Source organism: Mauremys reevesii, linkage group 2, assembly GCF_016161935.1.
Source record: "Mauremys reevesii isolate NIE-2019 linkage group 2, ASM1616193v1, whole genome shotgun sequence".
NCBI lineage: Eukaryota > Metazoa > Chordata > Testudines > Geoemydidae > Mauremys > Mauremys reevesii.
In genome coordinates this window covers 159,762,141-159,781,233 of record NC_052624.1, presented here as the reverse complement: position 1 = coordinate 159,781,233, position 19,093 = coordinate 159,762,141, and the positions used below count along the sequence as shown (strand labels likewise).

At 51.8% G+C, this 19,093-nt stretch overlaps 1 protein-coding gene across 5 annotated transcripts in view; it reads left to right on the top strand.

Annotated features, from left to right (window-relative positions):
* The window catches only part of FGFR1 (fibroblast growth factor receptor 1), a 74,160-nt gene that overhangs the window by 30,087 nt on the left and 24,980 nt on the right, over positions 1 to 19,093 (top strand). For 3 of the 5 annotated variants that reach the window (XM_039523306.1, XM_039523305.1, XM_039523309.1), the window contains exons 3-6: positions 4,331 to 4,594; positions 8,023 to 8,106; positions 9,714 to 9,889; positions 15,336 to 15,459. In XM_039523306.1, the coding sequence (XP_039379240.1) occupies positions 4,331 to 4,594; positions 8,023 to 8,106; positions 9,714 to 9,889; positions 15,336 to 15,459 (648 nt within the window). The remainder of the gene's footprint in view (positions 1 to 4,330; positions 4,595 to 8,022; positions 8,107 to 9,713; positions 9,890 to 15,335; positions 15,460 to 19,093) is intronic. The other 2 variants (XM_039523308.1, XM_039523307.1) reach the window with 1 other exon arrangement.

Sequence of the window (19,093 nt, the reverse complement as noted above, 5' to 3'; positions counted from 1 at the left end):
CCCTGGATGCAGGGAGCAGTGGCTGGGCTTTGACTCAAGTGCTAGCAGGACTTTCACCGACAAAGCAAAACCTCACAGTCTAAGTAATGTCAGCAATAAGCAAGGCACAAAACCAAAGCAAGGTGGCCTGGCTTGCAGAGGGGATGAGTGCTCACAGCTCCTCTGTGGCTTCAGTGGGAGACATAGAACACAGGACACAAACCTTCCCCGGGTGATCCGTTTCTATACGAAATAACTGCATGAGATGGATATGATTTAAACTGTACCCTGCTCACCCCACTTGGAGAACAGATGCTAACACAGTTTCGGGGCAAAAAACATAACAGGGGAATGTGTCGTCTTCTTATTAGTGTTACTGTCACATGTAGGAGCCCTGGCCATGGACCCACTGTGCTGGGCACTGTACAAACACAGAACAAAAGGACAGTCCCTGCCACAAAGAGTTTACAATCTGAGACAAGAGCTGACCAATCACATGGACCAACAGGGGTACAGGAGACAGTCTTGGTCAGCGTGATGGACTGTGGTCTCAGCTCACCCGCAGCCTTGGCATTTCGGGAAAGGAGGTTTCAAGGAGGCATTTAAAGGTGGATCGTGAGGTAGCTTTGGGGAGCAACTTATAAGCATCTGGGGCAGAGTGGAAGAGAGCACAAGGCTGCTTGTTTGAAAGTTTAGCAAGTGGGCAATGGAGGCTGGACTCATGAGCTGATCAGAGGCAGGAGTAGACCTCTCAGTAGAGAGGACAGGTGGGGGGGATGACTGTAAATGGCCTTGAAAGTGAGGACAAGCAGTTTATGTTTGATGCGATGGAGTGAGGCATTTTCGTGAGATGGTATCATTTTCTGGAGTGATTTCTTTTGTTGTTGGTCTGTTGTTGTTTGTTACTGTTGGAAAGGAGGGAACAGAACAACATTACACTGCAGAGTCCTTTGGTGTCTGAGTACATAGATGGGATGGAAATCCGCTTTGTAAGGTGCCTGTGACTAATAATTTGAAACACAAAATGCCAGAGCTACTAGAAATGCACATTTCATGAGGTTGTACAAGATCAAGGAAAGCGAGACTGCTTTCCCAGATTACTTAAAGGGTTGCTGTCAGTCTAAAACTCCCATATCAAAAAGCTTTTTATTTGTGTTATTGATAAACTTCTGAGGCAATTGGCACCCTGCCCTTGGTGGTTTGAGTTGACAGCACTGCAGGGCAGATGGTGAATTTTCCTCCGACTAACCAGTCACATTTTTTTTAAAATCATGAAAACATTTTGGCTGTTTTCTCTTAAACATTTTCCCCCAAAGCATCTCATATGTGTAAGAAATAAAGAAATGCCTAAAACAACAACAACAACAACAACAAAAACAAGACAGGATCTATGGCAGAGAAAAGCAAAGTTCCTCTAAATGGATCTTTCCTTTTTTTTAATACTAGAATATTATTTGTATTACAGTTGTGCTTAAGAGACTAGGTCCTTGTTGTCCAAGGTGCTGTACATAAATATAGTCTGTGCCCTGAAGTTGCACTGTTTAAAGGTGTGATTTTAAACCAATGCAAGCCTCTTTGTGGGGGCGGGGGTGTTAGCTAAAGTAATTAGAAGTTCATTTAAGCTAAACTGAAATGAGTGTACACACAAGGAGTGACACCAGCTTGATAGTTTAAAAACTTATTTAAGTTAAACTGGTGTAACTTTGTGGATGGGGCAAAACCATGTTGCATTTCAGGATAACTCCTCAGGGCAGCCTGGGAAGAAAAGTGCACTTAGCAATCAATACCTCGGCAAGCTTCTTTCAGTGTTGTTTTGTGCTTACATTGCTGGAGTTGTGTTTTGTGTGTGTGTGTGTGTGTGTTTGATGGCTGCAGGATATGAAGTGCTCAGCTCCAGGGGTTCTGGGCAGGTAAGTTATCTGTTGCATACAACTTACCTGTGTGGAGCAGATGGAGTCATGCTTGTAGGGGTCAGATGCTGTAGCCCGAGTCTGCAGCTCTGTGAACAAGTGGCTTTCTGAGCATGATGCTGGGATAATGCCAATGCGCAGAGCGCTCCCACTGGTGGCTCTTTATGAGTTCCTCTCTGGGGGAGGGGAAGGGGCACTGCTGTGTGTTTCTAGCAGTATCCACCAGAAAGCTCTTGTCTGTTTGATGGATGAGTGCACTGATAAATTAGCTTAGCGCTGGGGCTGGGGGTATGTAATGCCACTCAGGCATTGGGGAGGATGTGGAAAGTCTGACACACACGGAGGAAATCCAATTGATGTTTTGCTCTTGGATTCAATATCACGGTGGTGGAGAAAGCCTCCAAATTGAATTGGAGCCCGAACAGGGCTGATGGGGATGGGAGCAGGTGGGAGGGGCGTGCTCTCGTCCTTTCCGACATTGGATGTGAGCTGAACCAAGCCTATGGAGCCATGGACACCTAGGCCATGCCCCAGAGAGACACCCTGACTTTCGTAGTGCCCTGCTCTCCCTGGCAGTGCCAGGTATTGCACCAAGCTAAAGCAGTGATTTGTTTGGCATCGGAGGGTGGGATTCTCCTATGACACCCTGCCTCCTTCCCCCTTTGTTCCTGGCCCTGCAACTCCCAAGTCCTTCCAGCCGTGATGCCTTGAGCAGCTGTGGGGAGAGGGATTGAACCTCTGCAGGGGTAAAGACTTCTCTGCGGGAAGCCATCATGATATTTCACCCTGTAGGCGACTAGTGTCTTTAGAAGCAATGCCTCCCCCTGAGACTCTGCTCCCCAAGGCGGAGTTTGGGGTCTGGGAGAGTGCACAAGTGAGTCTCTGTGTATTTCAGCTGACACTGCTTTCAAATAATAGGTAGGTAGAATTCAGGGAGCCTCACATGAGCTGCTTCCAGAACTGGACTCATCTCAAGTAGTTTTGCTTGGAGCCAGGAGGTGCAGAATAGTTGGTTTGCATGTGAAATCTCTGGAGGGCTCTGTTTGTTCTCACACACTTGGAGGTTGCAGCCTTGCTCCTCAGCTACATCTTTGTATCGGGTGTTCTCTAAAGCGGGAACCGGAGAGGAATCCTGGAACAGGGACCCTGCAAGACAGAGCGGTTTAAAAGGCAGTGCCCGAGGCCCAGCCTCCCAGCCCACATGTGCTCAGACAGGCTCTAATGTAGTTGGGAGACAACAGATCAAGTAGAGTCGGAGAGTCTTGGAATGAAGAGAAAGAATCTTTGTGCTGCTAAACCAAATGTTGCATTTGATGGCAGCTGCAATTCTCCCATCTTAATAGAGTTGGAAACTTGGAATACTCCAGCCAGCACCTGTTCAACTGGAGGCTCACCTGAGCTGACCCGGCCCAGCCAGGACACTGCTGTTACGAAAGCATTTACCACTTAGCCTCTGCCTTAATGCAGTTCCCTCAATTGATCCTCCTCCTTCTCCCCCTTCCTTAAAATGCTTTAAGCGAAGTGATAATCATGCAGCATGAAACCTGGCCTGCTTTGCTGGCTGCCATCTCTGAGCTTTGCAGGAAGGGAGAGATTGGGCAGAGCGTGGTGCTCCCAAGGGCAGCCTCTGCATGTGCTCTCTCTCTGGAGGGTTCAGCTACTGGAGGGAGGAGGGGGGCAAGGGAGAGAGTCGTGCACAAGCCAAGATTTTCAGAAGTGAGTTGCAATTTTGAGTGACCAGCTGAACACCCCCCTTAAAGTGGCCTGATTTTCAGAAAGCGCCCAGCATCCACTCTCTGAAAACCAGGCCCCTTTGAGACATCTCAAATTCCCTTCTGAAAACCTTGGCCAAAGTATTTTTTTATCCCAAGGGGCTGGGCTGAGTGATGCTTGGTAAAAGGTCAAAGGGCGCATGAACAGCCTCAACTTCCTTGCTAATGTCTGGGCTATAAAATGAAGGTGAAATGCTTAATCCTGCTGCAGTTGCTTTTAACCTCTGCCTCTTCTTCCCCTCTCCCCCCTGCTCTGTGGGCTGCGTGGCTGGCCTGCTAGCTGCTGTCCTTTTCAGGCTGACAGGTAGGTGAGCTGAATTGTCCTTCGCACCATGCCGTCTTCAAGTCACCGGCACGTCCCCACCGGATGCAGCCATCTGCCTGGCAAGTATGGCACCCTGTCGCAGCTGTCGTAGCTGCTTCCTGCACCCATCATCGCAGCTGGATTAAACGGCAGCGGCCCGTCACACTGCCCCGACACTGCTTCTCCAAACCGCCACGTGTGGAAAGCTGAGACCTGCGTCCCAGAGCAGGGTTTGGCCTGCAGAGTCGCTGCAGGAGGGTGGCGGAGGAGACTCCCTGCGGGACGCGCAAATCCCAATAAACGTCCATTCTCAGCGTGGTTTCGTTTTGTCTCTATTTTCTTTCTCTCTCTCCTAACTCTTCCAGTTCTGCCCAAAGCGAAAATTGAAGTGGAGTCGCATTCGGCTCACCCTGGCGACCTCCTCCAATTGCGCTGCCGGCTACGGGACGATGTCCAGAGCATCAACTGGGTGCGAGACGGGGTCCAGCTGTCAGAGAACAACCGGACGCGCATCACTGGGGAGGAGGTAGAGGTCAGGGACGCTGTGCCTGAGGACTCAGGGCTCTATGCCTGCATGACCAACAGCCCCTCAGGGAGTGAGACCACCTACTTCTCCGTTAATGTCTCAGGTTCGTAGCAGCCCTGGGGCTGGGCACAAAGGGAAGGGGGACCCAGCTGCCAGGCTGTAGGGCAGGAAGCAGATTACCTGTGTGGGAACGGGGTGTAAACCTTGTGTGCACACACCTGCAGATGGTCTTATCTTTCTTCTGGTAGCTGCTGAGCTGTTGTGATCTGTGGGGCACTGGTCGGGGAACCCCAAAGCTTTACAAAGGCTTGGTGTGCAGCCCGCACCAGAGCATCCCCGTTCACCTTCCCTGCTGTGTGTCCTGGATCAGTTCTAGGAATAAGCTGATGCGTTCTATGTGCCGCGGCACCGCACATCCATACGTCCTGGATGCACATTCGTAGCGTGTTGGACTTCTCGTCCCCCTCCTTTCACTGGCTGTGCTGGCTGCCTCAGCGGGGATGGGCAGATGTGGAATGTGGCAGCTTCTTTGACTCATGCCGCAGCAGCTGTTCCCCTGGGGCTGATCCTGGAGTGGTATGATTGGGGATACAAGCACCAGGGTAATGGAAATGTGTTACACCCACCCAAGGACTCTTTTCAGTGCTTGCTGCAGGAGGCTGCCTGGAATGGTTTGGAGCAAAGGTGTTGCACAGCAGGGTGTATATGGGGGGATTCAGAGCAGTTGCTGGGTTGGCTGGACATGGGAGGCAAGGCCCTAGGGTCAGGTTAGCTACTAAGAAATGTCTGGGGAGTTGTGAGTGGGTTTGCAAACCCCGTCTTGCAGGCTGAGATGGCAGAGTGCACCTGTGCGTCTGTCTCACGATCTTGGCCCACTGTAGCCAGGTCACGTAGCTGTTCTGAGCCATGGAAAGTATGGGAGAAAACTGCCATGGGGTTGTCTCAGGCCAGGGGCAGGAAAAGCCAGCTAGGTTTTACTGGGTCAGCTGCATGTTTTGCTGGCTGCTCTGAGTGCTCTGCCATGTCTCGCGGGGTCACCATGGGGTCTGGTGTGCAGAGTTCATCAGGACACCGCTTGCGGAGGGGAACGCCAGGGAGGCAAATGGGAGTCCGTCCTCCAGACAACCAACAGCCGTTGGGTTTTATTGCCGACCCTGGAACAATCGGGCGGTGTTCTGAAGAGGAAGGCTGGGAGCATTAGCAGCTGTTCCCAAGCAGTCAGCAAGCAGAGCAGGGACGGTGCAGGAGAGAAGGGAGGAGGTGGGTAACTGGGCATTTAGGAATCAAATGAGAATTTCTCAGCAATGCTGGGACCTGCCTACAGAGTGACCCAGGGCCCAGCCTTTGACTGCCTGTGAGTGCTATTCCGGCCCAGTTTGCTGCTCCCTGCTGGCAGGTGTCTCCAGTACAAAGGGAGGCAGAACTGTCGGATAGGTGACTAGATCACAGCCCTTTTACCATCCAGAGGACTGGGCGCGGGCAGCCTGGCCCTGCAGAGCCTGTCATTAAAACTCTCTCAGCTGTTTTGGCCCCATCCATCCTGGGCACGCAGCCATGCTAGCAATAGCCATGGTCCGGCACAGCATTTTCCAGCAGGGTGGTAGCTAGCCACACTTTAGGCTGATTTCAGTGACTGTCGAGGGAGGCAGATGGTTTTCTAACAACCTCACTAACTAAAAACTTCTTATAGATTTACTCCCCCTAGAGAATCTGTATTGTGCTTTCTTAGCCTCTCCCCATGTTGGGTGTGGATGCAGTGTCCCAGCCATGCCTGCCCATCACCCTGTTTGGAAAACAGCTTCAGACATGCTTACAAGCATTAGCCAGGCTCAGATCTAGATTAATTAATAGTCGGGCTGGGCAGTGTCGAGGTACCATGGTGCCAGATAAATACGATAGCTGGTGAAGAGGAGCTGGGTGGGAATTGGTGGCAGAGTGGCTAGAACTAGCATGTCTCGTGGTGTTGGAATTAGAGTGCCTGATGGTGGTTAGGAAGCTGAGCTGCCATATAGGGAGGGGCCCAGGCAGTCTGTATTACGCGCCTGCAGAACCTCAGCTCTTATGCAAAGGTACATTGTGTCTCCAGCCGTTGGGTTAAGAGAAATGCTTAGAAACGTGACCTGACCGAAACTGCTATAGCATTGTCTGCCTGAGCCTGCAGACAGACTGAACTGATAGCTCCAAGGGGGGTGAGCTGCTGTGCATCTCAGTGTCAATTTCAATGTCAGTGTTATTAACCATTTCCCTGCTGATCATTGTAGCAGACACATCCAGCTAGTGCTTATGCCACTACCTCAACCCCCCTCCCTGGGGGCTGAAACCCCCAGCTAATCCCCATTCTTCTGCTTCGTCCCCCAGCTTCCTTTCTGCCGATGTAGTGCTGTATTGCCAATGCCACGGTGCATGGCACACTGAAAGCAGAAATGTGGACATTACATTGTATGAATTCAGTATGAAAATCGGCAGGGCCAGGCTCCTAGCACTGATCGCGCCACTTCCTGTCCTCCTTAGCTGATGTAAAATCCCCTTGTTCTAACTGAAATGCGGCTGCTGCGGAGCACCGGGTCTCCTGCATGGTGATACACACCGCGGCCTCTAGGGCCTGCGCCAGGGAGTCAGGCCAGGTTTGCTGCCGAGACCTTGGGCTGTTGGTTGTGCATGGGTGGGTGGGAACTCTCAGCCCCTGGTCCTGTCTCGGGCAGGGCTGTTCTGGGCTGCAGTTGCAAGGCCAAGGAGAGAGATGCAGGGGCCAGGCTGGGGCCAGACTTCCTCCATTTCTCCCTGAGTGCAAAGGAGCACAGGTCTGAGTGAGGGGGCAGATTCCTTCCAAGTAGTCGACCAGAGTTCTCCGCTCCCTCTCCCCTGGCCCCAGAACCCATGTACTCAAGTCCCTCCCAGGACCGAAGGGATGGCTTGTTTTGACCCTCCTGGCTTCCCCTGTCCACATGTTCCTCAGTGCCTGGTGTTGGAACCCCACTGCTACATGAGGGGAAAGCCTGCCAAATGGCATGGACCAGCGAGAAGCCTGACAAGTCTGACCCACCCCTGGTGACTGCAGAGCTCTCCTCTGCCCCCTTCATGTGATGACATGGCAGCAAATCGCGCTTCCATGACTTGCTGGTCCCCAGCGTGTGGAATGTACCAGTGAGCATCTGTCCAGGAGGGGCATGCCGGGAAGCCCTCCCTTCCCATTGTCCCCGGGCAGGGGGGAATGGGGAGCTGTTACATACAGTTCCTAAACTGTGCCTTTTAATTCTGCCCATCGGAGCTATTCTGCAATTTGCTCTGGGGCTGTGTTTGTATTAGTGGGAACCCCCTTTGCTGCTTAGACAAAGGGGGTAAATGGCTCCTAGGCAGCCCAATGAATAGCTCCCCTTGTGCAGGTCAAGGGGGAGGAAGGGTAAAAGCCACACCCGGGAAGGGAGTGGCCCTGTGCAGCTCTGCTTGGTTCTTCTTCCTGCAGGATGATAAGTGAGGCAGCTGGAAGCAAAACTGAAACCCAGCCCTCTCTTCTCTTCTCTTCTCTTGCAGACGCTCTTCCATCCGCTGAGGATGACGATGACGATGATGACTCCTCCTCGGAGGAGAAGGAGGCAGATAACACCAAACCGAACCGTACGCATGAGAGACGATTTGATACCTAACACAGCCTCAGGCAGACAGTGCCCTCCCCCGGCTGCTAACTCTCCGGGGAGGAAGGGTCTTGGCCCCAAAACCTTGGGCGCCGCATTTCATGGGGTGGTGTCTCCTTTTTATTTTTTGTCATTCACTAAGGCAACTTAAGAGTTTTTATGATAGGCCTAGCCCATTGGCGGGGCCTTGCCCAGCACTGCCAGGGCCTAGCAGGTGATGGCCCAGGCTGCCAGCAGCCATAGCAAACAGCTGTGAGCTGCATGCTGTTATCCTCTGCTCACCTGTGTTTCCCAAAGTGCCCTCACTGCCCCTGCCTGCAGATGTAGCGGCTGGGAGGAAACGCTTCTGCCTCCAGGCTTCAGCTTGTCATTCATTCACCCAGACCATTATCAGCTTTGGAAATGTCAAGGTCACCTGGGCTGCTGGAGTTGCATGAAACAAAAAGGGTGTCAGCGTGTGAATGCCTCTGAAGGAGCTGGCCTTGTGCACATGAGCGGCTGGCTTGGAGCCATGCGCATACATCTACATAACACTCAGAGCCTGACAAAAGGCCAGCAGCTTGTTCTGGGAAGTCACTCCTGCTCCAGCTAGTCCCACCCGGAGAACGCAAGGGCTGGGGGAGGGCAGAGACCCACCAACTGGGCAGGCCAGGTAAACCTCTAGCTTCCTGGTGTTGCCAATATCCCACTTAGGGGGTGTCTACCTGGGGAAATGGACTGGCATAATTATACTGGGAGAAGGCTCCTGCTGGAGTTATTCTGGTATAACTCACTGGTATAATTTTCCAGAATGAGTGTCCACTGGGGGAGTTATAGTGCCCTAACTATAGTGGTCTAATTATCCCAGTATAATTATGCCAGTAAGTTTCCCCAGGTAGACAAGGCCTGAGTTTCGATAAGGGTGCTGCTAAAATACTGTGTGTCTCCTTCCCTTGCCTGAAACGTGTCCTGCCCCTTCCCTGTCCACCAAACCCTCCTACTGCAATCACACTCAGATTAGCAGCTGCAGATTCTGCCTCCAAGCTCGCAAGGCAAATCCAGCCGCGGAGGAGTCCTGGTCTCATCTGAATAGCATAATTAGGGCTGGAAGGGAGCGTATCCCCGGGTGCAGGACAGGCATCTCCGGTGACCGTGTGACACAAGTGATCAAAGACTTTGTAGGCAACTGGAGCCACGATCTCGCCCTGCGACAGGCTGCTGGCTGGGGCCCGGGTTGCACTGCAGACAGCCGGTGGCCTGTTAACGGGGCCCGGCTGCTCATCCAGCTGAGAGGGACTCTAGAAAGAACTGATACTAGTGCAGGTGACAGCTCTTGAACCTCCCTGGCTCTCCCTTTGGCTGTGTTGGCCCCTCCTCTCCTTCACAGCCATTTTTACAACAAACCCCTTTGCAGCCACCAGAGTCTGTTCTTCCCCTAAGCCAGGAGCCGGGGCTGGGGCAGAGGGATGGCGTCTTTCTCAGTGTGCCCCATTGCACTGGGGGCATTGTGCAGCCTGCAGGGGAAGTTCCAAGCCCATATGGCCCGTTGTGAGGTCCCAGTGCCAGCGTGCCAGAGTCCTCCCCCATGCTGACTCGCCTCTCTCTGCCCAGTGGCTGTGGCTCCCTACTGGACATACCCCGAGAAGATGGAGAAGAAGCTCCATGCTGTCCCAGCTGCCAAAACAGTGAAGTTCAAGTGCCCGTCGAGCGGGACGCCCAGCCCCACGCTGCGCTGGCTGAAGAACGGCAAGGAGTTCAAGCCCGACCACCGCATCGGTGGATACAAGGTGAGCAGGAATGGGGGTGCTGTGCAGATACGGGGTATGGATTGGTCTGGAGCACGGAGGCTGTGGGATTTTCTCTGACTGAAGCTAACGGGCTCTGCCAGGCAGTGCCCAGGAGCATTTGGGTCTTGGGCATTCTTAGTGCACCCACCACTGCAGTGAATAGGCACCAAGTTCCAGCCCCAGGCTCCCAGTATCATGGTGAAAAGAGCTGCACAAAAGTGGGCAGTCCTGAATGTCCCCCCGGGGGCTCTTGTTCTTCTAGGGTCAGCCTTTCTCTTTAGGGCCAGGTTCTCAGCTGGGGTAAACTGGCCTCATTTCACTGCCTGCCGCACAGCTCCATTCCCTGCAATGGAGCTCTGCTAGCCTACAGCTGCTGAGGATTGGGCCCATGTATCCTGTTCTGGATAAAGCAGCAGCATCTCTCTTGTATATCCAGGTTGGTTGGGAGGGGAAGGTCTCTCAATGCCGGTCGCTCAACAGCCTGCAGGATTATAAAATGGGGGGCAATGGTCCCAGGGAGACATTTCTCTAACTTTCTAAAATGATTTGTCTCCCCTTTGCTGTTTATAATAATCCCTTGGGAACCTGAATACAAAACGCCTCCTTGAAAATGTATTGGATTCTGTCCCCACTGGATATGTGTGCATAGGTTTGTTATTGTAGGGTTGCTTGTGAATAAGCTTTGTGCAGGGCGGTGGTGATGTAGAATACTTTGTGAGCACGGGGCTGCCTGTGCACTGGACTGTCACTGCAAGGGGGATATATGTGCATGCTCGGTTGTTGTTGCAGGGTGGAGCATTGTGGGAGTGGTGCTGGGGTGATGCTGGTTGGGTTGTGAGCGCTGGGCTTCTGGTACAAATAATTCTTATTGAAAAGTGCATTGAGGAGGAGGAAGGATGGACATGTGGTGGAGGCACTGGACTGGGCCTCTGGAGCTCTGGGTTCAACTCTCTGTCTCTGTTATAGGCTCCCCGTGTTACCTTGGGCAAGTCACGTAACCTCTCTGTTCCTCAGTTCCCCTACCTGTGAAATGGGGGTAACAAACCTTCTCCATCTCCCAGGGGTATAGTGAGACTGCATCTCTAAATGTATCTGGGCACCTCCCAAGCTACAGGAAGAGAAGTCAGATAAGAACCTAGACTGAAACCATTGCTTTGGGGGGGAAAGTGAATGGGTGTTGCAGATTAGCATGCACCGGGAAGGCTGCTCCTTTGGGCTGCAGTCTCCCAGCAGGGACAGATGGGCCCCTGTAACATTCAGGTTACAAAACAGACCTGTGAGGGTGACCTGCTGATGGGTCAAGCTTGCGCTAGTATGCGTTATCAGGGATGGAGATGGAAGAAGGGCCAAAATGAGTCTCTCTTGCCCAGCTTTGACATTGGGGTTTTTTGCTCCCCTGATGTATTGATCTGCACACAAACTGCATCAGATTCTCCCCCTCATTTGTGATACTCCGGGGAATTCTCTGGGCTCTTCCCACAGCAGGGCTGTTATAGGACAAGCCCAGTTGCTGCAGGGGATGATTTTATTACAGGGCAACAATATGGCCAGCAGAAGCAGTAGGGGCCCCAGGCTGACAGGTTTCTTGGGAAAGTCTCCCAGGCCCAGCTCTCGGGCCATAATTCACTCCTTGATACTTGGCTCCCTTAGGAAGAGCAGGACAGGCCACTTGGCTCCGATGCAGGTTTGTTGTTTGCTAGGGATGTGCTGTCTGGGAGTGAACTGAAGCAGGTGAATGGAGCCTTGGACTCTGGAGCTCTCCAAGGAGTGTGGGGCTGGTGTCTCACTGTTTCCTTTCCCTTGTAACAAAGCTGTTGTTTGGGGCTCTGAGTTCAAATCAAAGCAGGAGAGGACCTGGGAGCACTATGCAGGCTCCCTGGATGGCCAGTGCTGGAGTCCGACAGCCAAAAGAGAGAGAGCACTTTTTGCTCTGATTTCTTTCTAGCAGTTGCTATTGTACAATATTGGAGGGCACAGCTTACCCTGTGATTGCTAGGGGAGCATTTCCCTGTCATCTTTAAAGCTACCGTGAGTGGCTGGAGAAGGGAAAGGCGTTCTGGCAGTGGGTGCGGGTGTTCTGCTGCCTGGTTTTGACGCTCCTCCTTTGATTTCCCAGAGAACAACGTGTTTCAGTGCTGAACGATTCAGAGCTGCCACCACAGCTCCACTGCATAGACTCCTGCACCCATAATACTCCTCCCGAAGTAGCCAGAGGGAAGAACTGTCCTTTTTTTCTTCTCTTTTTAAAACTGAAGTGTTGGTCAAGGTCTCTCAGGAGGAATCAGTAGTGGCTTTAATGATTCATGCATCAAATAATTACCCTCATTCCTCCTGAATCAAAGCAATTTGAAGAAGGTTCTGTGCCATTTTCAGATGATAATTACTCTTTCCTGTTAAAGTGAAATCAGGCTCCATTGATGCACTCTTGTTTTTCTTAGTCATTTGTAGCAACTACATTTTGGTTTTGCCTGGCTGAGTTGGCCCATGTATTGGGCCTTGAAAAACTTCTAGAGCAGCTGGATGGCTTTGTGTGCTATTGAATTAGCCTTTCTCTGCTGGAGACAAGGATTCCCACCTGTGTCAGCTCCTCCAGAGCACAGTGGGAGCTCCCTGTTTGGGGCTGCAGGGAAGGAAACAGATAAGCCGGAGATCTGTTGTGGGAGGTGATTTCCCAGCCGCAGAGACACAAGCAAGGAACGTTGTGTGGCCAATATGGTAACCTGGTGGCAGCAGCTGCAACCTCGAGTAGTGTGTTTCCCTGTGCTTGGGATAGGAGCCTCAGGTCTCCCAGGAAACCTTGCCCTCTCCTGCGAGAGAGACTCTCTGAGTCAGCCCTCTGCTCTGCGCTCCCCTCCAGCTAGCAGTTTGATTATTCACTGGCCACTGACTCATGCATATGATTGTGCAAATGAAATCCAGCTATTGGCCCATGTCCCATTAGGGTCCAGCAAGGCGCTGGCACAAACCCCAGGAAATCAGCCACATCATGACGCTGCTAAGCTCACTTTATTACATGCTGGGGCGGCGCTATCTGCTCAAAGAGTCCCCTGGCTGGTCCTGAGGAATCAAAGGTGAGCGGGAGACTGGCCTTTCAGGCAGGGAACGGGCGTGGCATGAATACCAGGAGAGTCTCCTTGGCATTTGTTAGTAAGATTTCATCCTTGTAACACCCTGGAATTGTACACTTTCAGTCCGACCCTCCTGGTGCTCATGGGACTCCGAGGAAAACCCCTTCATCAGTGACACCACCCTTCCCTCCCAGTTCCTCCTATATTAGGTTTGTCATTATTATTATTTCTGAGATCGGGGCCCCACTGTGCCAAGTGCTGCCCATACATGCACATAGTAAGGGTGCTCCTGCCCTTCCCGACCATTTAAATAGACGAGACACAGGGTGAGAGAAAGAAAGTACTCGTAGCCCTTTTTACAGATGGAAAACTGAGGCATAGGGTAGCCCAAGATCACCCAGAGCTGGGAATAAGAATCCCAGCTTTCTGAGCTCCCCTCCAGTGTCCTTAACCCAAGGGCAGTCTTCCTCTCATGCATCACTGTTGAAGCAACTGGACTTCCAAAGTTCAAATCCCAGCAGGGCCGACTCAGCCTTGCACCTTTTGGAGAAAGTCCCATCGTGCCAGGAGGTTTTGATCCCTGGGCTGTTCATGGTGCAGGGGAGGGAAGTGTCTCTTGTAAATGACTTTGAATGCTAGATGCCTGGGCACTTTCCATAGCAATGGGGTGGTGCTTCATCTCCTGGCTGGTCTCCCCGGACCCTGCCCTCTTAGGCTAGTGCCGGCTGCCTTTCAGTGGTGCTGTTCACATGAAGTCTGTGACTACCTGGGGACAAAAGACTCAACTGTATAAATTGTGACTCACAACAGTTGTAACCAGAAAGGCTTCAGGACAGAACCGAGGCCAGCCAGCACCTTCTCCCAGGGCAAGCCACTTTTTCAATAAGCACAGGCAGAAAATGCTTCTCTATTCCCCAAATGCCACCCTAAATCACTCTGCTACCGTATGGCATTTCTGCAGTGACAGTTCCTGGAGAGGCTAGAGAGGCGCATAGGGCTCAGTTCATTGACATCCAAATGCTCTGCGTTGTGTCCTTGTGCTGTGGGAAGCTCCTGCTGCCCCGGCCTGTTGCTGTGAGCTGACTCTGACAATGGCACAGTGGCTGTAATTGGAAGGTGAAGGCCTGGGCACACAATGCAATGCCCAGATGGGGAGGTGGGATAATGGGGCTGGAATCCAGCTTGGACCCAGGAATGCAGCAGCACCAGCATGAAGCTGGTATCAGAGAAGGCCTCGATAGGAGAAGCTGCTTCTTGGGATCCTGCTTTCATCCCGCGGTGACAAAGGTGGTTTTATTCAGGAGTGAACGTGGCCATGTTGAGTAGAGGGAGCTCAGCTTCCAGGGCCCAGGAAACGGTAGCAGAGACGCTAGTCCAGCATGGTACATCCACAGTAAAACTCCTTCTTCTCACCTCTCACCCTCTCCAAGCCAAACAGCTGAGATCTGGGATGCTTTGGGGCTGGGAGGGCAGGAAACAGTTTTGCTGCTCCAAGATGCTGCAATTGCAACAGTGCATGTGTCTCAGCCACCCTGCCTGGAGCATGCTGAGCTGTTCAGAGCTTGCTGCAGTGTTGTGAATTGCATGGGGTAGAGTCTGGCCTACAGTCTCATGAAGCCCCCTGGGAACATCAGCAGGAGGACCCTTGCTCACCTGCATGCTTTTTAATCCCTGTTTCCACTCAGGGGCTCATGTGACAGAGCTCCCTGCAGTCAGGTGTGGAGATGCTGGCCCTGGGGGCGAGGGTGGGAAGAGGAGTGCCCACAAAAGGGGATAAAGTCAGGGAGCTGCGAGGGGTGACTCAGGGATGTGCCCCGATACCCAGGCTCTGTCCAGTCTGCTGAACTGGGAATTGATTCCTGCGTGGGAGTGGGGACTGGCTAGGGAGGAGCACTTATCTGGGTGACATGGGAGTAGCACAGGCCAGGGCAGTCTGTTCTGAGAGACGCGTGACAGTTTGGAGCGGTGAGATTCTGCTCCCGTGACGCTGCGGGCGGGAGAGCAGGCTGAGGCTGTCTGGAGAGGGGTTTCCTGCAGTCAATGCCAGCCCATCAAACTCCATTGACATCATGTTTCCAGATGCAGATGACTCTGTGTTGCGTCTGTCCTGGGACAGCTGGGAGTGATTACCGTCCCCTGTAGCAATGAGTAAAGGTGACCTTGAGCCGAGATTTATGGCCTGCCTAGAACACGAGGCCCAGGGGTCAGAGATGGCTTTGACGTGCTCTGGAATTAGAGGGCATGTGTTCTATCAAACGCAGCCCTGGCATGGTCTGGGGCCCCTAATTCCTCCCCACACCATTTGGAGTAGGCAGATGATAAAGCTCTGTGCCGATAACCACATTGAACTGGCTTTGTCGTGTCTCCTGCCTCCTTAGGTCCGCTACGCAACCTGGAGCATCATCATGGACTCAGTGGTGCCATCTGATAAAGGCAACTACACCTGCATCGTGGAGAACAAATATGGGAGCATCAACCACACCTACCAGCTCGACGTAGTGGGTGAGAAAGGCTGAACTGGGCAGAGGGTTAAGAAGGGAAATTGGAAACGTATGTCCCTGGGAAACCAGTGATGCAAACCATAAATGTAGCACAAGGGGTCATGGCTGTGCAGAGGACGGGGCTCCCTTGAGGTCTTATTCTGTTCAGCAGCGCCTCTCTGGCAAGCAGGCTGCCTGCCTTTTCAACAGCTTGTTGGCCACCGGAACGATTCTGCTCCCCTTCCGCTGTAGCCGTGCACATGACATTCTGCAGCCCAGGGATGCTCTTGTAGGGCTCTGGGTGGGGATTGCAGAGGCTGACTCGAAGACTGGGGAAACAGTGGCAATGCTGGGAACCTGAGCTCAGGGACTGAGGCCCCAGTTGGGAGAAAAGTGTTCTGGGTCCAGGACAAGAGAAACCTTAGCACATCCCTGTGGAAAGGAATTGCTCAAAGCTCTACAATTAGCTCTAGGCACCTCGCTGTATGTGGCGTTTGGAATTGGTGACCGTTGTCAGATTTCAGCCCACCTCTCAGGTGAGGTGTCAGCTGGTTGCTGTCTCCTCTTTGGGCCCATGTCAGGACTTGAGCTGTTATCCCAACCGGACACTGGAGGGCAGTCCTGGGGTGGGGTGGAGTTCTGCACCGCTGCTTAGCCTGAGGCACTGGAGCGAGTCCTTTCCAGCCGGCTGCAGGCCAAGAAAAGGTTGGATCTTGTGGGTCAACAAACATGTGGACAAGGGGGATCCAGTGGACATAGTGTACTTAGATTTCCAGAAAGCCTTTGACAAGGTCCCCACCAAAGGCTCTTACGTAAATTAAGTTGTCATGGGATAGGAGGGAAGGTCCTTTCATGGATTGAGAACTGGTTAAAAGACAGGGAACAAAGGGTAGCAATAAATGGTAAATTTTCAGAATGGAGAGGGGTAACTAGTGGTGTTCCCCAAGGCTCAGTCCTAGGACCAATCTTATTCAACTTATTCATAAATGATCTGGAGAAAGGGGGAAACTGTGAGGTGGCAAAGTTTGCAGATGATACTAAACTGCTCAAGATAGTTAAGACCGAAGCAGACTGTGAAGAACTTCAAAAAGATCTCACAAAATGAAGTGATTGGGCAACAAAATGGCAAATGAAATTTAATGTGGATAAATGCACATTGGAAAAAATAACCTCAACTATACATACAGTATGATGAGGGCTAATTTAGCTACAACTATTCAGGAAAGAGATATAGGAGTCATCGTGGACAGTTCTCTGAAGACATCCATGCAGTCAAAAAAGCAAACAGGATGTTAGGAATCATTAAAAAAGGAGTAGAGAATAAGACGGAGAATATCCATGCTATGCCCACATCTTGAATACTGCGTACAGATGTGGTCTCCTCATCTCAAAAAAGATATACTGGCATTAGAAAAGATTCAGAAAAGGGCAACTAAAATGATTAGGGGTTTGGAACAGGTCCCATATGAGGAGAGATTAAAGAGGCTAGGACTTTTCAGCTTGAAAAAGAGGAGACTAAGGGGGGATATGCTAGAGGTATATAAAATCATGAGTGGTGTGGAGAAAGTGAATAAGGAAAAGTTATTTACTTGTTCCCATAATATAAGAACTAGGGGCCACCAAATGAAATTAATGGGCAGCAGGTTTAAAACAAATAAAAGGAAGTTCTTCACACAGCGCACAGTCAACTTGTGGAACTCCTTGCCTGAGGAGGTTGTGAAGGCTAGGACTATAACAGGGTTTAAAAGAGAACTGGATAAATTCATGGAGGTTAAGTCCATTAATGGCTATTAGCCAGGATGGGTAAAGAATGGTGTCCCTAGCCTCTGTTTGTCGGAGGGTGGAGACGGATGGCAGGAGAGAGATCACTTGATCATTGCCTGTTAGGTTCACTCCCTCTGGGGCACCTGGCATTGGCCTCTGTTGGTAGACAGGATACTGGGCTGGATGGACCTTAGGTCTGACCCAGTGTGGCTGTTCTTACGTTGTTATGTTCACTTCCCCAAAGGAGGCTGGGGTGTTGCAGCCTGGCGGTGAGTTATACCCGAGCACAGCGTCACAGTCAGCGAGCTCCCAGTGGCTGTCTTACCTCTGGGAGGGGAATGCAAACCCCAGTCTGACTAATCCAGGAAGGCACCCAAACGCCTCCAGTGAGGGCTCCCAGCAGGGTGAAGAAGAACCTGCGGGCCTCGCAGTGCTCTGAGCCAAATGCAAAGCCCTTTTCATCAGCTCAGCTTCCCCTCCACAAGCTCCTTGCCTGTATGGGTCTGCTCCCTTGCATTACAATTCAATCAGTGACCTCCCCCAGTTTCTAAACCTGCAGGTGGGCAAGAGAGCTTGTTTGTGGAATTGTTGTTACTCGGTGGCACTCGGATACTGCACTGCCAGGAGCTACATAAGCACCTAGACAGTTGGATGGACTCTGCTTCCCTCTTTTAATTGTCACTTGCCCCAACTATAATCAGACTCATCTCTTCTGTCTCCCGAGAGCTCAGCTTGTCTCCCTTGGGGGATGGGAGGGATGGCCTGGCCTCAGAGCTGGTGGTTTGGTTTTTAGTTTTGTTTTTTTAAATTTTAGTTAAAATAATTTTGTCGTCCAGACAGAACCTTTTTTTTTTTTTTTTTAATCACCATATGAGCCTTAATTCCCAGCTGGGAAGGCTAGTCTGTGCAGTTGCACATGTGGAGCTGCTCTAAATGCCAGTAAATGAACCATTAAAAATGTGATTTAATTTGATTACACTGAGCAAACTGAAGGGAATAGTCAGCAGTGGGAACAAAGGGGTTTCTTAATGCTCACTCACCGCAGTGGCAGCCTCTTTGTTAATCGGCTAGGTCCTCATTGGGTTTGTTTGACCTTTGACCTCGGATGAATAGGTAGCCATGTTTATCCCCCTCCCCCACGTTCCCTGACAAGAATTTCACCTGTCTGTGCCCCCTCCCCACTTTGCAAACGCTCGGTTTCTGTTTATGCTGGGGAGGGTGATCCGCCCCATTCACCACACAGTGCACTGGTGGCTGTTCTCTGGAGCAGCGGCATTTCCTCCAGCTTCTGCTGGCCCCAGGAGCAAACCAGGGGTTCTCTCGGTCTGGCCTTTCGCCTGATCCTTTGCTTGGCTTCAGGCCCAGGAGGGCATTGGGGGGAGAGTCATCTGTGTGGGGCTACGATGCCCTCTTGTCCATCCTTGGGAAGGAAAGGTCTCCTCCCTGCTTGATTTCCCTTTGCCCTTTTGTTGTAAGACTGATGGAATGGAACTGCCCTCTGCGCCGAAAGTCACTAATCAGAACTGGTTGGGTGGCTTTTTTAGTTTGGTTTCATAAGGGGCTTTTGGGGCCCCTGTTGTTGGAAATCCCTTTGGAGGTTAGTGGCTAGCCCTGCCCCTAGGAGCCCCATGTGAATCCTTCCGTGCAATGCCCCAGCTCAGGAAGGCTTGGTCACCAAGTATCCAGGCCCGGCCCCATGCACTGACAGCTACAATGCAGTATAGTGGCACTTCCATTTCATCCTGGCTACATATGGGAAAAGGGACCCAATTCCAGCCAGGTGGCAAGTGGCAGGAAATCCCAGACACCCAGCACTGAGTGCAGTGAGATCTCAGCTGGAATATCACCAGCCAGACTCCAGGCAGATCCTGTCATCTTCTCACTCCTGTCTG